Here is a 19,426-nt window from a genome sequence, read left to right on the forward strand (position 1 = left end):
TTGATGAATGTTTAACCTAGATATACATAATTGACCTAAGTAACAACTTGGCTATTAAATTAGGTTAAACATAGTGTTTTTAGGGTTCTCGAAAGTAACAATATATGGGTTCTCTTCCATGCTCTTCCTCCTCAAAGTATTTATTCCCACGTTGTTCACCAGCAACAAAACTTGGTACGTATATCTTGGTATAACCTAAAAGTCAATAAATCTCTAAGCTTATGAAGAATGTGAAACCCAATTATTTGACTTTATCTCTATCCATCTAGTACTGCACCTTTTTTTTTTTTTTAATTCCTTTTTGTTGTGGATTTCTTTTGGAGGGATTTTGACTTAAGAATTATGCTTGTCATAGTCCACTGCTTTACCAACTCTCGGTCAATGAAGTGTCTTAAAATTGTTACATTTCGGTTCAATGTGCCATCTTGTCCAAGATCACTGGACAAAAGTGATGTTGTGGAAGTTACATGAAAACAAACATGTTGCTTTCTGAATGAAAAAAAACAAAAAAACAAAAAAACAAAAAAAAAAAAAAAACAAAAAAAAAAACAAAAAAAAAACAAAAAACAAAAACAAAAAAAAAAAACAAAAAAAAAAAACAAAAAAAAACAAAAAAAAACAAAAAAAACAAAAAAAACAAAAAAAACAAAAAAAACAACAAAACAAAACAAAACAAAACAAAAAAAAACAAAACAAAACAAAAAACAAAACAAAAAAACAAAAACACAAAAACAAAAACAAAAACAAAAACAAAAAAAGTTAGCCTTTGAATAAAAACCTTGAATTCACAAGAAATCCCTTTAATAATAGCAAAATTGAGATAATCGCAAAAATTGAAAATACTATCTCTAAGAGATGCCCCAAAACAGAAGGGGCCTTATTCTGACTTTTAAACTAAAAGTTATTTAGGAAAAACAAATATAACTAAAACTAGCAAAAACAATGTTTTTGGGGCCTTTACGAAGGAATTTACCTAAATTTAGGCGACTCTCAAGACTTATCTCCAGTCTTGATCATAATTTCATTTCCCTTCAACCTGCCAAATTTTATACAATTCCGACATGGTCGGCCCGATTGCCTCTATTAACACCTCCTCTTCATCTTATGCCGTAACTTCTGGTGCCCTTGCTAGTCCAGGAAGGCCTATGCTGTCCATTCTACATCAAAAAGCTATATTATTTTTTCTTTTCTCTTCTTTTTTTCTCCACTTATACTACCAATCATTGAAGAATTGATTTGATGCTTCACACTTTATTGACTATTAGAATCCTTATGAAGTTCTTACAAGGGAGGACGAAAAAATCTTCAGCCGCTCGACCCATCCTCTTTGTTCTACTCTATTCTATGCAAATTTTCCTTACCTCGATAAGGGGAAAAAGGTGGGGAACAAGTTTTGCTTACCTCACCCTATGTTGCCCTGCCCTCTTCTATCCCAAATGCGTGTATTCATATTTTATATAGTATATATTTATATTATTTTTATATATACTATTCTAGTTTAATTATTTTTAAAACATTTTATTATCATCTTCTAAACACACCTCTATTTCGCTCTCAACAGTCTCATCATCATCCCTCTATTTTCTCTCTCATATTTATCTCATTAGTGATACAGCTTCCTATATAGGTATAGAAAAATGCCTCCAACCTACACCTTACACCAATTTGCCTACTCCTGCGCCATACGGATTTTTTCAGCCATAAAATTGGGACGAGCTGGGCACCCCAATTGTCATCTCTATTTCTTACAAAGTGAGCATTGCTAACACCCAAGACATAATTATTTTGCAAATTATTTGTTTAGATTTTAGGTTTAGTTTGCGGCTGTGGGATGGATTTTGGAAACTACTCCACTTTTTTCATATTTTTTTGGTAAATGGAGAAATTAAGTTGAAATTTCTATCAGCTTGGGTGCCATTGAAATCTTCTCTTGGGTAGAAATTGATGCAACAATTGAGGGTTTCAATCTTCTAGTTTTGGAATTAGTTAGTAGTGCTTTTTTTAAAAAAAAATTTTAAAAAAATAGATTTTATTTTTTATTGAAAATTAAATCTAATGGTTTTTAATTTTGAGTATTAAAAAATTATATTTTTCAATGACTAACAAGAGTTTATGGAGTGAACTATCAACAATGAAAATAAAAGTTTTCTCAGGAAAAAAAAAAGACAATGATAATAAATGTGAACTTCGGGGATTAAAATGATAAAAAAGAAATTTTAAGGTTGAAAATAAAAATTAAATCAAACCTAAAGATGCAATTTTTCTTTTTACCAAAAGATATATATAAATTCAAATTTCTACTACTATATTGTAATGAAAATTGTTTCCATGATGTCAAATCTGTTATTCCTTATGTGATGGATTTGGACAGTTTCGTAAAATCGTGAACCATAAAATTTTCTTTACTTTAATTGTTTAATCTTTTGTTCTTTATGCATGTGATAGAGTTGACAACTTCCTAACGTGTAAGTTGTATCTTTTATTTAATCGTTTCGTTTCTTCTTTTGCTAGCTCATTAGCCAGGAAAGTTTCTTCATAATAACATGCTACCATATTTCGGTGAATTGCTAATTTTGATATTCATCCCCATACATTTTTCCATTATAAATAAGGTTTCACTTTCACGTTTTTATTACTACAAATGATATTGCACACATTACAGTATTACTAAACATGATATATGTACCTATATTAAACATGGTATATACCTATTAGGCTATTACTAAACATTAAACATGGTATGTAGTTATGAACGTACCTATAAATTCTGTCTCATATAGTTCTCTTTGTTCAAGCTCCCACGTCTTATTACCTGGTCTCTTGTACTCCTGTTTGTGCCATCTCTCTCCCTCTCTCTTGTTGGGTGCATTGCACCACGTGGGTCCAGCCCACACTTTGGCTTAGCTCATTAAATGAGCTTGTTACACAAGCTGCTGAGAAGCCAGCAAATTTAAAGTAGCTTCCTGGACAAGCTTGCCAAAAAGGAAGAGTAGAAGTTATATTTTTATGCACAAAAGTCAAGCCACGTTTGTGAAGATGTGTCCTACAAGCTATGGAAGAAAGAAAAAATTGAAGAAATATATAGTACCCGTTTGGATGGCGCGTTTTGTGCATCTGCACTCAGCCTCCTTTTTTTTTTTTTTTTAGCTCATAAACAGTAAAATCACATGAATTTACTGTGTAAGAGACAAAAATCACTGTTCACGCACTATAGCAGCACTGTTCACACATTTAAAAATATTAAAAATAGGTTCCACGGCACTATTCACACATTTAAAAATTATTTTGCTATAGTATTTTCAGTTTTCAGTTTCAACAAAAATAAATTCAATCCAAACGAACCCGTAAAGTAAGGCCATTGGCCATTAGGTGGAGTGAGAGTCCCAGAGAGAGTGAGGACTAAGAGTGAGTTTGGCATCAGTTTTAAGTTTTAAGTTTTAAGTTTTAAGTTTTAAGTTTTAATTTTTATGTACAGCTTTTCAAAACCTCATTTTTTCTTGATTTTTCAAAAATTTTCAAGGCACACAATGAGGAAAAGAGTAGGGAGTAAATAGAAAAAGTGAGTTTTTATTTGCTCAAGTTGTTTCTCTAAGTGTTGTAATTGCTATTTAATATAGTGAAATTATTCGAAGTTTATCTAGTGGTTTTTCCCTTTAAGGAGAAAGTGTTTTTCACATATATCTTTGTGTTCTAGTGTGGTTGTGCTTTCGCTGTGCTTGTTGAAATTTATTCTCACTTATATAAAATTTTTCCCAACAAGTAGTATCAGAGCAGGAAACTAATGCCATGAAACCTACTTGTAGGCAACTGGGTTCAAATGTGGTGGTCTTATGGTGACATGCACATTTGACCATCAGGTAGTAGATACATAATCGGCAGGCATGTTTCTTGTTTCAGGGGCTGAGATTGCTCAATCTAAACCCTTCTCTTCACTACCAATTTTCAACCGTGAGATACTCAATCCTCGAAATCCTGTTTCCTTTGATCCTTCCCTTCACAACTTGTATGTCCCAATCACCATGTTCAACCCTTCCAATGATCCAGAACCCAGTGCCAACCATTTCGAAAACTACATATGCCTAGTTAAGACAGACATAATTAACCAATTCCAATCACAAGCCAGCACCATGGAAAGCAAAAGGACTAAACTAGAGTCTTTCAGTGCACTTTTGTGGAAAATTAGTGCCAAAAGTGCTAAAAACACAAGGGTATCAAAATTGGGTATTGTTGTTGATGGCAGGACAATGCTTAGCTTTGGAGACAAAGAGAAAACATCACTAATGTCTTCTTACTTTGGAAACGTGTTGTCTATTCCCTATGATACTAAGAAAATTGATGAGCTTGTTGAAAAACCATTGAGTTGGGTGGCTAATGAAGTTCATGGATCTTTGGAAGGTGCAAAGAACATTTCTTGGATTTGATAGATTGGGTGGAGGCTCATCGTCCAGTGCAAAGTTTGGCAAAGGTATATGGTAGTGGCAACAAAGAAGGACCAGCTTTGGTGGTTTCATAAGGACAACATTTTCCAATATCAAAGGTGGATTTTGGGTGGGGAAAAAGTGCATTTGGGTCATTCTATTTTCCATGGGGTGGGAATGTTAGGTATGTGATGCCAATACCAAGTCCATCTGGTAATGGTGATTAGGTGGTGTACATGCACATGTTGAAAAGGGAAATGGAGTTGATAGAGTGTGAGGCTGCACATGTGTTTAAGCCTTGCACTTTATGTTATCTTAATTGACATTTGTCATTGCCTCCAATTATGCAATCACAATACAAAAATAAACTCATTTATTTCAAATGTGTGGAGTGAGGCAAATCATTAGTGTGATTATTAGTGAAACTAGTAATTCTCCATTCATATGTGCAAGATTGGTTAAAGACAATTTAGCATTTGACACATTAAAAAATTACTTTAATACACCATTTCAATACCCTACCCCCTCCCTCCCCCCCCCCACCCCAACCTCCACCACCATAAAACCCAAAATCGCAATCTAGCGCCACTGGAAATTAATCCACAACCACCACCAAAATTACAACCCACTATCATCCAACCACCACAAGCCTTCACAAAACCCAAATCAAATAAAAAATCCATCTCAAAACATAAATAATAAAATAAACCCATAAAACCCAAATGAAAAAACCTTATCACTGATCTAAGAAATTCAAGGCGGGGCAAGGTGTCTAATGGACCAAAAAAAAAAAACCCTTACCCCTTGACTGGATCCATGCCACCAACCACCCAAGTGGTTAAGGCTGCAAATATAGACTTGGAAGAGGAGATGGGTGTCCAGAAAAGTAAAATTAAAAATAAATAAAGTGATTCAAATGTGTGTGTGTGTGTGTGTGTGTGAGAGAGAGAGAGAGAGAGAGAGAGAGAGGAAAGCAGCAGAAGTGAAAGAATAACTTTTTTTTTTTAGAACATGCTACAGTGCCCTTCTATGCAAGGACGGAACTACCTTAGAGCTGAGGGGGGCCAAGGTCCCCCCCCCCCCCAGTGGCTTTGAAAAAAAATCTTATAGTATATATATTTACACAAAAAATTTACATTAAGGTTTGAAATTTATATACTTGGCCCCCCTCATCCAAAAAATTGACAAGATGACCCCTAAATCTCAAAAATAGATAACAAGAAAAATCTTTTTTTTTTAAAAACACATATCCGGAGAATAAGAAAAATCGTTGGACAAATCATAAATCTGGTCTAAGTAAAAACAATAACAACAAATCCTAGCAAAACAAATCACAAAAACCCAATAACTTTTACCTAATTTCTCCCTCTCATTTGAGAGCTCTATGCCTCTATCAAATGACTCCACCTAATAGACACAGAGACAACTCTTATATTGTTGATCACTTCATCCACACACCAATTAATCACCAACAACTTGGATCAGTTGGTATCTTTAACTCAACCAATGGAAAAAATTTATCTATTTTTTGAATGGTAGAATTTTTTTTTTTTAATGTTTTATTAACTTTGGGACACACTTAGCATGCATGCATAAATGGTAATACATGTGTGAAACAACAACAATCTATTGTTTTGTGCCTTACATAAACTGCCACCAAAACATGTGTGAGATTAGTCTATTGGTAATAAATTTTGTGACTTAACTAAATTAATGTAATGACGGGAAAAGTTTTATTATTTACTTAGTTAAAGACTCAAAATTATCATCCATTATCATGTGATTGTTTAATAGATCTCCTTTAATTTTTTGTTTTACTAATTTTTCAAACTTGCAATTTTTGAAAGGAAAAATTCTCAACCTTACCAAGACATCAATAATTGTCTTACCCTTTTTTACGCTGAATATTAATGCATGATATTATTAACCATTATTTTAGCTATTTTATTAATATAATGCTTGACATAGATTTGAACTTTTAACTATAGAGGTTTTTTTTTTTTTTTTTTAAACAATCTTTTAACTATATATATAGCATTATGAAGTTATTAGTTATAGAATTATGTGAAAAGACATATTTTTTTTTTTTAATTTATAATGTCAATAGAATAAAGAATCAGACTAATCTTGGTTAGACCTTGAAAATATAAGGACATGCCAATTGACTTACAAAACTCTTGATTATAAATTGTCATTTGTGATTTTTTTTTAAAAATAAAAAATACAAATAATTAAAATACTAATGCTAATAATGCATTGTTGTCAACCTCTAGTATTGATATTTCAATTTTTAAAAATCTTTGAACAAAGAACTTCAACCCACCCTAAGTTTGAATCCCGGTTCCGTCCCTAATAAACTGCTTTTAATATTTGGTAGAAAATTGTTCTTTTATCACACATGAGCCTCCCGCTTAGTCATAACTTCGTGTCATTTGATTGTGAATAGCAGATTGCGACCAAATATTTTGTGGCTGGCTAGCCTCCCAAGTTTCCTGGCAAAAGACTTTTTTCTTTATTATTGATTTACTGCTACATTGGGTTAAGACTTATAAGCCTTATTGCTCATGGTACGATACAATTCCGTTGACTTGCTTTTCTATGCTTGCTATTTACTTCTTGATCAACTTTCCTCTAATTGCTATTTTCTCCTTCTTGATCAAAGTAACATCCCCATCATTTTCATTAATAAAGAAATGAAATTACAATATTTGAATATTGAACTACGTGATTTTGATTTTCATGAATGGTATGCTACAATGTTTGAATATTTCACTCGCGATTTGGCCTGAGTCACAAATGACTCGTGAAATCCAGCCTGTCAAAGACTTTTCGAATTCTAGCATGTGCTTCTCGCATAGCCTATTTCATGAGTTGGCACTCGTGAGCTAGTCATGAAATCCTCATTTTCATAGAATCTTCACCAAATTCTCTCACACAACCCTTACATTAAATCTCACAAAAATACAAGGAAATGATTGAACATAATTATAATCAAATTTAACACAGAATTAAAGCCAACAAAAAACATAGTTGTAAATCACATTTTACAAAACTCTTGATTATAAATTGTCATTTGTGATTTTTTTTTTTCAAAATAAAAATACAAATAATTAAAAAATTAATGTTAATAATGCACTGTTGTCAACCTTTAGTATTGATATTTAAATTTTTTTTAAATATTTGAACAAAGAACTTCGACCCCCCCTAAGTTTGAATCCTGGTTCTATCCTTGCTTCTATGGTTCTAAAAAAATTTGAGGAACATATTTGTTGACATCTGGTGTACTAAATGCTTGGCACATCTGATGTGGATGCTCTAAATTATGTTTCATGTAGCTCATATTGTTCATGCTTCCTCAGCCTCACCTAGGTCCATACACTACTCGTATTTTTTCCACCATCTCTCCCTCACACACAAAACATGTAATGATTTAAAAGCTTTCATGGTGATTGTGACCAAAAAGCTGGTGGTGGCAGCAAAGTTGCCAAAGCAGAATCATTGGCAACCACTGTCAACCCTAGACATGGGTTTTATATATGCCGGCAGTGAATTACAGTTTCTTCTTTTGTTTCAAGAAGCCCATGGTTGAGGTCCACCTTTAAAAACAATTGGACCTCTAAGTCCATGGTAGAGATCCTCAAGAAGGCATTGACAGAAACTCTAGGGTGCCCTACTACACCTTTGTTAATTGAGATAGTGCCAAATGTTGAAACTATTATTACGAAATTGTAAATTTAATCATTCTAATCATTATCAAACAGGTAACAAGATAGTAGACCAGCTTTTATAAAATAAAAAATCCATTGAGTTGGATAGCAAATGAAGTTCATGGAATTGTGGAAGGTGCAATGACTGAGGATCATTTCTTGGATTTGATAGATTGGGCAAAGGCCCATCGTCTGGTGCTTAGTTTTGTCAAAGATAAATGCCAGTGACAATAAAGAAGGTCCTGCTCTTGTGGTTTCATCTAGTTTGAGGTTCCCACTATCAAAGGTGGATTTTGTGATGGGGAAGGTAGGCAATGGCCGGCGTCAAGTTATTTCTCGATGTTGGTTGGAATGCAGTTTGTGGTGCGAATATTAAGCCCTTTTAACAATGGTGATTGGATGGTCTACATGCACCTCTCCAAATGGGAATTGGAGTTGATGGAGCATAAGGCTAGTCATGTGTTTCGCCATTTGATGAGAGCCTCCATTTTTTATGGGTTTTTTTTTTTTTTATGGGTTTTTTTTTTCTAATTCAATAATTATAATATTTTGGAGAAATTTGAATTTTGGTTTTCATTAATAAAGCTGAGAATATTACTAAACTACTTTAAAGAAAGAATAATAAGAATTTGTGTTTTGATTTGCTTCCTTAAAAATATTTTATATTCAAATGCACATACGTATACAGATAAAAATTTGTTCACAAAATGACAAATATTTATGCTACTGTATTTGAATTACATGAAAACTCTTTGTAAAGTTGTGATTTATAACTATGTTTTATGTTGGCTTTATTTCATGACAAAAAGTGTTGTAATTGCTTTAAGTTTGTTCCTTGTATTTTGTGGGATTTTATTGTATTGGGTTTAGTATTAAGTTGGTGAAGACTCAAGCTTAATTGAAGATAAGTGGATTTCACGAGAAGCTAACTCGCAAAGTAGCCATGTGAGAAGCACATGACTGGAAGTTGAAGAGTCGTGTCAGGCTGTCAGTTTCACGAGTGTCTTGTGAGTAAGGCCTTCCCGCGAGATAGTCGCGAAACATTCTGCCTAGAGGATTTTTAAGTGTGACTTTCTTACCTTTCACCCATGCTATATATACACTCATTACCCTCAAATTGTAAGGAGGCCATTCAGAGAGAAAAACCCTAGATAGGTTTTCTACAACACACACTCATCTTTTAAAGAAAGAGCTACTCATATTTAGTGAGAAATCATTTAACCTCTTCTTCTTTCCTCTCCCATTGTCATGCCTTGAGAGAAGATTTGTACCCAAACACAACTCACACATTTTCAAAGTGTAGAGAGTGTTTTGGAGCTTGGGAAGTTTTGGGGATTTGCCAAAAGAATCCAGTGAGGCTTGGCGGATGCAATCGGGCGTATTGCGGGATCCAGAAAGCTAAAGAAGACAAGGCTTGGCGAAGTCAGTTAGTAGCAGGAGCTTGGAGGGCTCAAGTACATTGGGTAGACTAGACTTGGAGGATCTTTTATTATTCGTGTACTCCAACTTTATTCTCTAGTAGATCGATTTACCGCTTGGAGGGCAGTAAAGAGGTTTTTTGCCGAGTTCTTTGGTTTCTTCTTCGATAACACATTGGGGTGTTATCTTGTGTTTGCATTCTCTCTTCCCTTATTCTTGTGCTTCATTTTTATTGTTTGTTGCTCATGTTTATGCACTAGAGTAGTATCAGTTCATTGTGCACATTTATTCTTATTTCCGCACTTTGATTAAGTAAGAGTAAAATCAACCGAGCCGTAATTTTTAATTTGGGGGTCTAAACAGCTCTTGTGTTTTTTAACACAAATCTGAGCTTTCACTCTTAAATACTATCAGATTGCTTTGGAGATTCTAGTGAATGATTAATGATCATGCCTTATGCGTTGTCTCAATAGTACGTAATAAACTTTTTTTTTATAGGGCTACTTTTTTTTTTTTTGGATAAGATTTGATAGGATTACTTAAAAAACTTGGTTGTGCAATCATGTCTCTTGTATTTATCTTCTCAAAAAAAAAAATGTCTCTTGTATTTAGAATATGCCTTTGTAGTTCTCAATATATATATATATATATATATATATATATTTATATATGCCTTTGCATTTATAAGTCGATAGCTTAATCATTGGAATTAGGGGTGACAAAATAAGTTCAAACTCATTTGTCCACCCAAACCCACCCACTTTAATTGAACCCAAACCCACCCAATTATTATTTGGATTAAATGGGCATCAACCCAATTAGACCCAGTAATTATTAGGTTTTAACTAAAAACCCATTGATGCCCATTTAACCCAAAAAAATTAACCCAAATTCAACTCAACCCTTCCCATCTAAAATAAAAATAGAAAACCCAACCCTGCCCCTCTCTCAGCCTCTTTAATCATTTCACTAGGGTTTTCAAATTTTAAAATTTTCCTTCATTTTCTTAGTCTCCAATCATGTATTCAGATTCCTAAACCAAACTAAGCAAACCAAACCAGAAACCCCAAACTCTTGCTTCACTCTCTTAGCAATGGCAGAGTTAGTGACTGACAAAAGCCACCATGGCTCAGCTATGCAAGCGCGATCAAGAATGGGGTCCATGGGTTCTTCTAGCTCCTAGGCATGGCTTATTCCTTGTGAAATTACGGGTTTGGCTTTGAGGGAGAGGGCACAGTGATTGGCAGTGGTGGCGGTGGTGGTGATGAAGCGAAGGTGGAGAACGGCGAGGTTGGAGGAGAGTTGGGAGTTGGCGTCATCGAAGAAGATGTTTTCTTGGAGAAAGGTTTTGGTGTAGAATGGGGAGAGGAGTGTAGAGAGTTTTTGGTGGGAGGTTGAGTTTGGGAGTCTGACTTTCACTTCCACTTCCATTTCTTGGGGAGTGTTTAGTTGCTGAGAAAATTATAGTTTTGTTTTTCCTACGTTTTCTTAGCAATTAAACACGGAGGGAAGAAATGGGGTTGCAGAAAATGAGCAGAGGGGTTTAAATTTGTTGGATTTTGGATTATTTTATTGAGTGGATGGTGGCAAGAAAAAAAAATTGAGATTTGATGAAATTTTCCAACCTCACTTTTTGAATTAGAGAAGGATAAGGGATGGGGCCGTGAGATTTGAGTTTTTCACTTTAGGGGCATTTTGGTAATTTTAATAATTGGATAATTAGGTGGGTTGGGTTTGAGTTAGAAACAATTAGTTAAATGGGTTTATATACCCAACCCAATTATACTCACCCCAAATCCACTCATTTGACACCCCTAATTGGAATGGTGAAAAGTTGCTTCACTTCTTGCCGTTTAGCTAGCTTCATTCTACATTCGCTTTCTTAAATTTGTGAGCAGTATGGTCCCTATTTCCATCCATTGCTAAATGCATCATTGTGTGTTGTAATTGTCAAACTTTAGTCTAAAATAATAATGATTTTTAAAAAAATTATATATTGTTCAACGCCCACTATTTTCCTTTGCTGCAATATTGTTGAACGATACATGCCAACGCAGCACTATTCATAAAGCAAAAGGAATAAGTTTTGGGCCAAGTTCATCTTAAAGCCCAACTTTCCATCTAACAGCAACGGTTTGTCTTAAGCCCAAAATACTCCATACATTTTGGATTGGGCTAATGGCCCGATACTTCACACAACCTTTTTTTTTTTTTTTTACATCATGTAATGGTCTCAACTCTCATGGGCTTTTTCATTTTTCACCTCATGAATTGGGCCATGGCTCATATTATTATCAAAATCATGTGATGGGCTCATGGGCCATATCTCTCTTGCCTCATAGGTTTGGCTCAAAACCCCCCTATTTTTTTATGGGAGTTGAATTTGCACAGTAGTAAAACTCCAACCCTCACCAGAACCTTAGGCTTAAGAGAGGCCTCTAGACTATAGTGTCATAATTTTCCTTTTTAATAAAAATATTTAATAAGTTTGTTTTGAAAACATGAATTAATAAGAGGGTATCCTATTTTGTAGGTATTTTAAGTAGAGTTAGAGATATATTTTTACCAAGTTATCCTCAAGGTTTTTTTTTTTTTTTTTTTTAAATTAAATGTAAGGTTTAAAGGTATTTTTGAATCAAATAAAAGTTCAGTCTAAAGAGGAGAATCATCTTATAAATAGTATATACACACACACGCTCATCACACGCGCTTTGAGTGTGTGATGAGGCTTTTTTTTTTTTTGGTCTATTGTCAATATTTTTCTTTTCTTTTCTTTTTTTTTTTTTTTTAATTTTGGATAGGTTTGTTTTGAAAATATGAATTAGTTGGAAAAGTATCTTATTTTGTAGGAATTTTAAGTGGAGTTGGAGACATATTTTTGCGAAGTTCTCCTCAAAATTTTTTTTTTTTGTTAAACTAATATATATTAATTCAAAGTTTAAATCTTTATACTACTTTAGTAGTTATGAAATAACTTAATTAAAATTGATTTTCAAAGAATATTTAATTTATTTGAAAGTTTAGTATAGGAATAGAATTGTTAAGAAAAAAATTATTATTCTTTCTTTTTCTCCCTCCCTTCTCAGCATTCTTTTAAAAAATAAGATAAGATAAACTATCATTCCTTTTAATGAAAGGAATGTAAAATATTGATTTCATCCCTAAAATGAAAAGTAACAAATAAAATGTGAAGGGTATAAAAATAAACTCCTACACACATTAAAAAAGAGCACTATTATATTCCATTTTATTTTGATGATTTAATTCTATCTTTTTTGTCTTTTAATTGAAAAAAGTAAGGAAATAAACATGACCAAAGCTTTTGCCCAATGTCCTAGAGATCCGTTTTAGACGTTTGTCTGAATCACGTCAGTGCAATTTACCTCTCTGACTCTCCGAAAAAACCCACAACGACAATACCAACCCAAAAAAAAAAAAGGAAAGAGAGAATGGAAAAGACCAACAACCAAAAACCTGTTCCAAAGTCAAACGAACTGAAATGAAATCTGATCGCATTTAGAACCCAAAAAAAATATAGCTCTTTTTCCAGCTTTGGCAACTTATATCACAATCCTAAGAATCCTATCAACCATTTTGGCCTCTCTCTCTCTCTCTCTCTCTCTCTCTCTGTTTAGGCTGTTTGACCTTTATCATTCTTGCCCAAGAAGAAGAAGAAGAAGAACCCACTTTTTCTCAGGTTCGTTTTTGTTCTCTCAAATAAAATATTTGTTGCATTCTGGGATTTCATTGTTGGGTCTATTTTTAATGCACGTATATATATATATATATATATATATAGAAAATTTTGATCTGTTAGATGTAGCTTCTTAATTGTACTTTCTATTTTCAATATAAGAGATCTTCATCATTTCAATATATGAAAAATTAATGTGCAAGATGGGTGATTATTTTTATTATTTACTTTATAGTTTATAGGATATAAAGAATATGATTTTAGCTGTAAGAACTAAGAAGGGGTTCATGTAAAAGAATTTAAGTTCATTGAGCAACGGCACATTAACTAACTCCCTTAGAGAATGTAGCACGATTGCCCTTGAGCTACAACATCATGTGAATGTTTAAGAAACTGTTTTGAATGATGGTGAAGATTGGAATTGTTAGATATACTTGATTTGTTTGCATATAGTTGTTTTATATGAGTAAAAAAAGGATGGGTTTGTTTATTGGTCGCTTGAAATATGCCACCGATTTTCTCACTCGGCATTACATGTTGGAATGCAAACTTTGTTCCAGTCTTGTGTTCCTTCAGTGTGTGTCTGCCTCCATATGTCTGCTGTTTCTCCTTTGTCTGAGCCATCGCGTTGGTATAACTTCATTATAAATACTTAAGAAGAGCAATTACTTCATTCCTGGGAAGTTACTTTGGGAATTTCCAGTAGGAGGGAGTAATGCTGCTTGTAGATTTTGTCCGTCTTGCTAGCAATCACTAGTATCTTTATAATCATAGAATAGGAGTGACTTCTAATCAGGATATTTATCTTATGGCTTTTTCATTTTTCTTGTAACAATCATCCACTCAGTCTTGATATTATTGTGTTGGATTTCTAGTTGTGGCTGCAAGCCTGCTACTGTGTTCTACATCTGGTTAATCTGATGACCAAAAAGAGATTAAAAAAAAAAAAAAACATTTATCATATACTATTAATGAATCTTCAATGTGCATCTCTTTTATTTTAAGTGAAATCAAATCTTTTCCCCATACTTGTAGATGGGAGGTGAAACCCCAAAGTACACCGTTGAAGAAGCTATTGCGGCCATGGGGTTTGGAAAATTCCAAATTTTGGTGCTTGCTTATGCTGGCATGGGTTGGATTTCAGAAGCAATGGAAATGATGCTACTTTCTTTTGTTGGACCAGCACTTCAGTCTGCATGGGATCTTTCTTCTAATGAAGAGAGCTTAATAACTAGTGTGGTATTTGCCGGCATGCTAGTTGGAGCATATACATGGGGCATAGTATCAGATAAGCACGGAAGGAGGTTATCCCTTTCATTTTTTTGTTAGTCTTGTACAGTCTCTGCATTATTTGAACCGTCTTCATTTTCTGTAATCTTCCTACCATATTATTTATTTCACTGGCAGCTTTAGTCCTAAATTAATATAACCAGTTCTCAATACTTCAAAATGATTATGATAGCATATTACATCAACATCTTGTATGGATGCTCCCTGCCAACTAGAGATTGATATTAGAAGAGTGCAAGTCTAGATTCATCATAAACCTCCACTTATTGTAAACACTTCTAAGGTGACGTGATGCAAATGTTTTGTGTAGAAGGTGACTCAAAGTGTGGTTTCAGTTTTGAGAGTGCATTTTCCTCATATTTAATCTGACTTAGCATCACCCTCATTCTGAAACTTAATATTAGCATTTAAGTTTTTTGCTTCTGCCACTTATCAAGTTAGAAGCCTTGTGGCTTGATCACCACAAACCACTGTGGATTTGATCCAGAGCCTCCTTATTTTTCCCTCCCCTTTGTGGGATGCATATAAGCATTTGTTCCTATAGGAAGGAAAAAAATACAAAAAAAGAGGAGTGGAGGGGTAGGGGGGAGGGGGTTGACGGTGGACAGTGCAGCCGCTACACTCTCGCTCTGTGAACATGACTTCTAACATCTTTTTCTTTCTAGATTTACACAATTTTTCACTTGTATTAGTAACTTCCGTTTAGCTTACTTTTTACAGAAATTATATATTATTCATTACTTTCTTAAAACTAGATTTTTTTTTTAATTGAATGCATTTTTTCACCGAATCTTAATAATTCTGCTTGCTATTTGTTTTGCTTTCTTTTTCTATTCTCAGGAAAGGATTCATTATCACAGCAACAGTTACTGGTGGAGCTGGTTTTCTGAGTGCTTTAGCCCCTAATTATACATCATTGATTATTCTTCGTTGTTTGGTTGGTCTTGGTTTGGGAGGTGGCCCTGTACTCTCATCCTGGTTTCTAGAGTTCATTCCTACTCCTAGTAGAGGCACTTGGATGGTTATTTTTTCAGCATTTTGGACTCTTGGAACTATTCTTGAGGCTTCTCTTGCATGGGTATGATTAGCTTCTCATTTTGTCTGCTCATGCAATTCCTTACTAGATTTAGGTATTTTTAATTTTTCCATTTTATTCTCATTTTTCTATATTTGGATTCAGGTAGTTAGGTAATCCTATTTAACCAAAAAGGCAGTTAGGTAATCCTGGTTTTATTAAAATAATTTTATTGTAATTTTTAAGAAGGGACTTCATAGAATTTTTAGGGCCCTATATAGAGGAAACTTTTTCTCTAGTTTATATTGAGATTTTTTATGTCCTTGGACATTTTGTCTTCTTTGTTATGTTTAATCTTCTAGTCCCAGTGCCAACCTTACACATTGGACCTAGCTATTTTCTAACAAAGTTTTGCCATTGGTGTATGTAGCCTATAACACTATGGTAATTGATCATCATTGTCATCATAACTTGGGAAATCCTGACGTGGTGAGAAGTTTTGTGGTCATAATAACCTAGCAATTCATCCTGTGTTTTGTGGAATTCTTTTAATAAATCAGATGAAAGGATTTCCCTAGTTGAGATTGTGAATAAAAAGAAATTCATTGGGCAGCTACCTTCATCTTTATGCTGTGTTATTTGTAGGTTGTCATGCCAAGGTTGGGTTGGAGGTGGTTACTTGCATTGTCGTCTCTCCCATCATCACTCCTCCTCATTTTCTATAGAGTGACACCCGAGTCACCGAGGTATTTATGCCTAATGGGTAGAACAACTGAAGCAATTGATGTTTTGGAGAAAATAGCTAGAATGAATGGAACAGAACTCCCTTGTGGCACTCTTGTTTCTGATCACCAAACTGAGTTACAAGAAAAGAGTATTGATCCATCAGAAGATGCAAATTTGCTCTCACCAAGAACTGAAAACGCAACCCGTAAGGGGTTAGATTCTAATATAGGGGGCATCTCATCACTTCTTGTGCTTCTTTCACCAAAATTAGTTAGGTCTACCTTGCTTTTGTGGGTAGTATTCTTTGGGAATGCTTTTTCATATTATGGCCTTGTGTTGCTGACTTCTGAGTTGAACAATGGGAATAGTAAATGCATGCCGACTAAAGTGCAGTCACAAGAGTCCCAGGATGTGAACTACAAAAACGTATTCATTGCAAGTTTTGCAGGTAAACTGGTGTACTATCTCAATATTATATATATATATATATATATATATATATGTATGTATATATTTGTTTATATGCACGTATATATTTAATACTCCTGGAAGGTAGCCAAGTGACATTTAACTATAATTTTTCTGAAGAGTTTCCGGGGCTCCTCATAGCAGCTGCAACTGTAGATAGACTTGGTCGTAAGCTTTCTATGTCAGCTATGTTCTTCCTGTGTTGCTTTTGTCTACTTCCATTGGTATTCCATCAGCCTGAGGGTTTAACAACAGGCCTTCTTTTTGGAGCTCGCATATGCATCACAGCAACATTCACAATTGTATACATATATGCTCCTGAGGTAAATTATTGAATTAGTTTATCATCTTAAGAGGCAATAAGTATCATAATGTCTAGTTCAGTGCTTGAGAGAGAGAGAGACCACCTTCAGAATCTAAATCCAAAATCGGGTTACAGTCAAGAAGCCCATTTTAATTGTTAAAAAATGGGGATTGATATCCGGACAAACCAAATATTAGTGGACACAGGTAGCACTTACAGCACTTTTTCTTGTGGATCTCATAAAGTTACCTCTTTTCATCTACTTTTGTTTGTGGAATTCTGATGACTGCATCCAAAATCTTTATTTGGATCCAATATCATCCAGATGCTTTAAGGTCTTCACAACTTTTAACTTTTAATTTGTCTTAACTCATTGTTTTAACCTATGGAAAAGACATTCATATGAAAACTGAGTCATGGGCAGTTGAAAAATATGCTAGATTCTTTGTATCTTTACTCTTGTTTGTTAGTGTTAGTTTGCATGCTTATCCATGAAAGTGTTTCAATTAGTGGCAAGAATATAATCTTTATATGATTTCACTGAAATGTAGATATACCCAACCTCAGTTCGAACAACAGGGGTCGGAATTGCAAGCTCGGTTGGAAGAATTGGTGGAATTCTATGTCCTCTTGTGGCAGTTGGTTTAGTACATGGTTGTCATCAAACAGCATCCATTGTTCTTTTTGAGATTGTAATATTCTTTTCAGGTATTTGTGTAGTGCTATTCCCTTTTGAAACCAAGGGCCGTGAATTGAGCGATACTGTATCTAGTCCAAAACATATTGCTGAATCAGCATGAATTAAGAATTAACCACAGTAAATTATGCTCACCCCCTCTGTTATACAATGATATATTTTTTTTTATTGGTAAAAGTATATTCAAGTAAAAATATACAATGATTGTTCAAATAAGATCATAGATTAACAGAATTTAACTTTAGCCTTCTGCTGTTTACTGAATGCTTATGATCTAAATTTTTTTTCAAATTTATTAGTCACATTTATGCGTCTGTTTTCGCTCAAAACACATGAACTAAAGGAAGACTTTGCATGTGTCTGCTCATTCAATCACGTCACATATGCATGAGACACGATCGCCAAGAATATTGTTGGTGATTTTCTTAGAAATTAATGTACGTTATAAAATATCAATTTTTTTTTTTTAATAGTATGGGGGGATTCAAACCTGATTCTCTTAAATAAAGGCAAGCAATGTCACTAAGCTACAAGGCTCTTGGCTATAAGAGCTCAAATATGTTTATAGGTAGATATGAATTTAAGGTAGAAGGTGCCAGTATTTTTGCACTTTTAGGGCTGTAACAGACCTTAGATGATCCTTTCTTCATTAAGCTAATGCATGGAGAGAGGCTCTAACTGTTGCATAGTATGTCCATTGAAAACAAACCCCACCCCATCCCCCAACTCCAGAATAAAAAATAAAAAAACAAGACACAGATATTGATTTCATTTGCCATTTGTGGCTACATAATTTTCATTTTGTTGGAGTCGATGGCTAGACAATCATGCAACATTTGCATTGCTTATATGATAATTGATTAGTTATGTATACTCATTTTTCTGCATAGTTGATGGTACAAACTAGCAACCATTAACATTTTACATCTACCTGTCACATACCAATTATTGGTAGAGAGGCCAACATTTTGCTTCCGCACTTGTAGTAGAGGGTACTCATTGTCAAAATCAAAACGTCAAGCATATTCTTTTCCATCAAGGATTAATTGATATTTGTACACCATGTTTTCTATTTTAAGTCCTTGCTTAAAATCACAGATGGCAATCCAATAACTCCAAAAGGAGTACACCAATCTTCTTGACTCATGAGTCAGAGACCTACTCCAGCCATAGTTTAGATTGACCGTCCCTGGCTTAAAATATTCTTGTTGCTAAAGAGTCTAGGGAAATTCTTGCATCCAAAAAATTTAGATTGCTTTTGGGTTTGAAGGTTCAAAATCAAGGGAGTGAAGGTAAATTTCTTGATATGAATTTTAAAAATATATGATGGATTTGATATTAGAATATTTTACTCCAACAAAAACACTTGTGATGTTATTTAATTTGAAATAACATCATATAACTAATCATTCCATGCATTAATAAAACTTAAATACATTCATGAATTCCATCAAATAGAAAAAAAGGGTAAACTATATTTGTAGTTCTTGAATTTTGGGATTAGTCAATCTTAGTTCGTCAAATTTAAAAAATTTGATTTTGGTCTCTTAAATTTTAAAAATGTAAAGGTCTTTTTTGTACCAAAAATTGATAGTATATATGTGCATTGCATGTAAGTAGACATGGCAAAATGGGTCAAAATTTTCTGACCCGACCCGGCCCAAATTCGATTTTTTTGACCCAAAGCA

At 33.9% G+C, this 19,426-nt stretch overlaps 1 protein-coding gene and 1 pseudogene across 1 annotated transcript; both read left to right on the plus strand.

Annotated features, from left to right (window-relative positions):
- The first annotated feature begins 1,061 nt into the window (after positions 1-1,061).
- Positions 1,062-4,741, plus strand: LOC115991366 (annotated as a pseudogene).
- Positions 4,742-12,900: 8,159 nt separating this feature from the next.
- LOC115988706 (organic cation/carnitine transporter 7) lies at positions 12,901-17,898 on the plus strand. Its single transcript, XM_031112311.1, has 6 exons — positions 12,901-13,241; positions 14,274-14,542; positions 15,369-15,606; positions 16,189-16,717; positions 16,858-17,060; positions 17,593-17,898. Exons 2-6 carry the CDS (start codon positions 14,274-14,276, stop codon positions 17,839-17,841), a joined length of 1,488 nt encoding a protein of 495 aa, XP_030968171.1. The 5' UTR covers positions 12,901-13,241; the 3' UTR covers positions 17,842-17,898.
- The last annotated feature ends 1,528 nt before the right edge of the window (positions 17,899-19,426 follow it).

The sequence above is a fragment of the Quercus lobata genome, chromosome 5, assembly GCF_001633185.2.
Source record: "Quercus lobata isolate SW786 chromosome 5, ValleyOak3.0 Primary Assembly, whole genome shotgun sequence".
Lineage (NCBI taxonomy): Eukaryota > Viridiplantae > Streptophyta > Magnoliopsida > Fagales > Fagaceae > Quercus > Quercus lobata.

Excerpts from the sequence above, each read along its gene's own strand:
- LOC115988706 (XM_031112311.1), top strand. The coding sequence starts at position 14,274 with ATGGGAGGTGAAACCCCAAAGTACACCGTTGAAGAAGCTATTGCGGCC. Across the intron at positions 15,607-16,188 it reads TTGAGGCTTCTCTTGCATGG|GTTGTCATGCCAAGGTTGGG; the intron begins GTATGATTAGCT and ends TGTTATTTGTAG. Across the intron at positions 16,718-16,857 it reads ATTCATTGCAAGTTTTGCAG|AGTTTCCGGGGCTCCTCATA; the intron begins GTAAACTGGTGT and ends ATTTTTCTGAAG.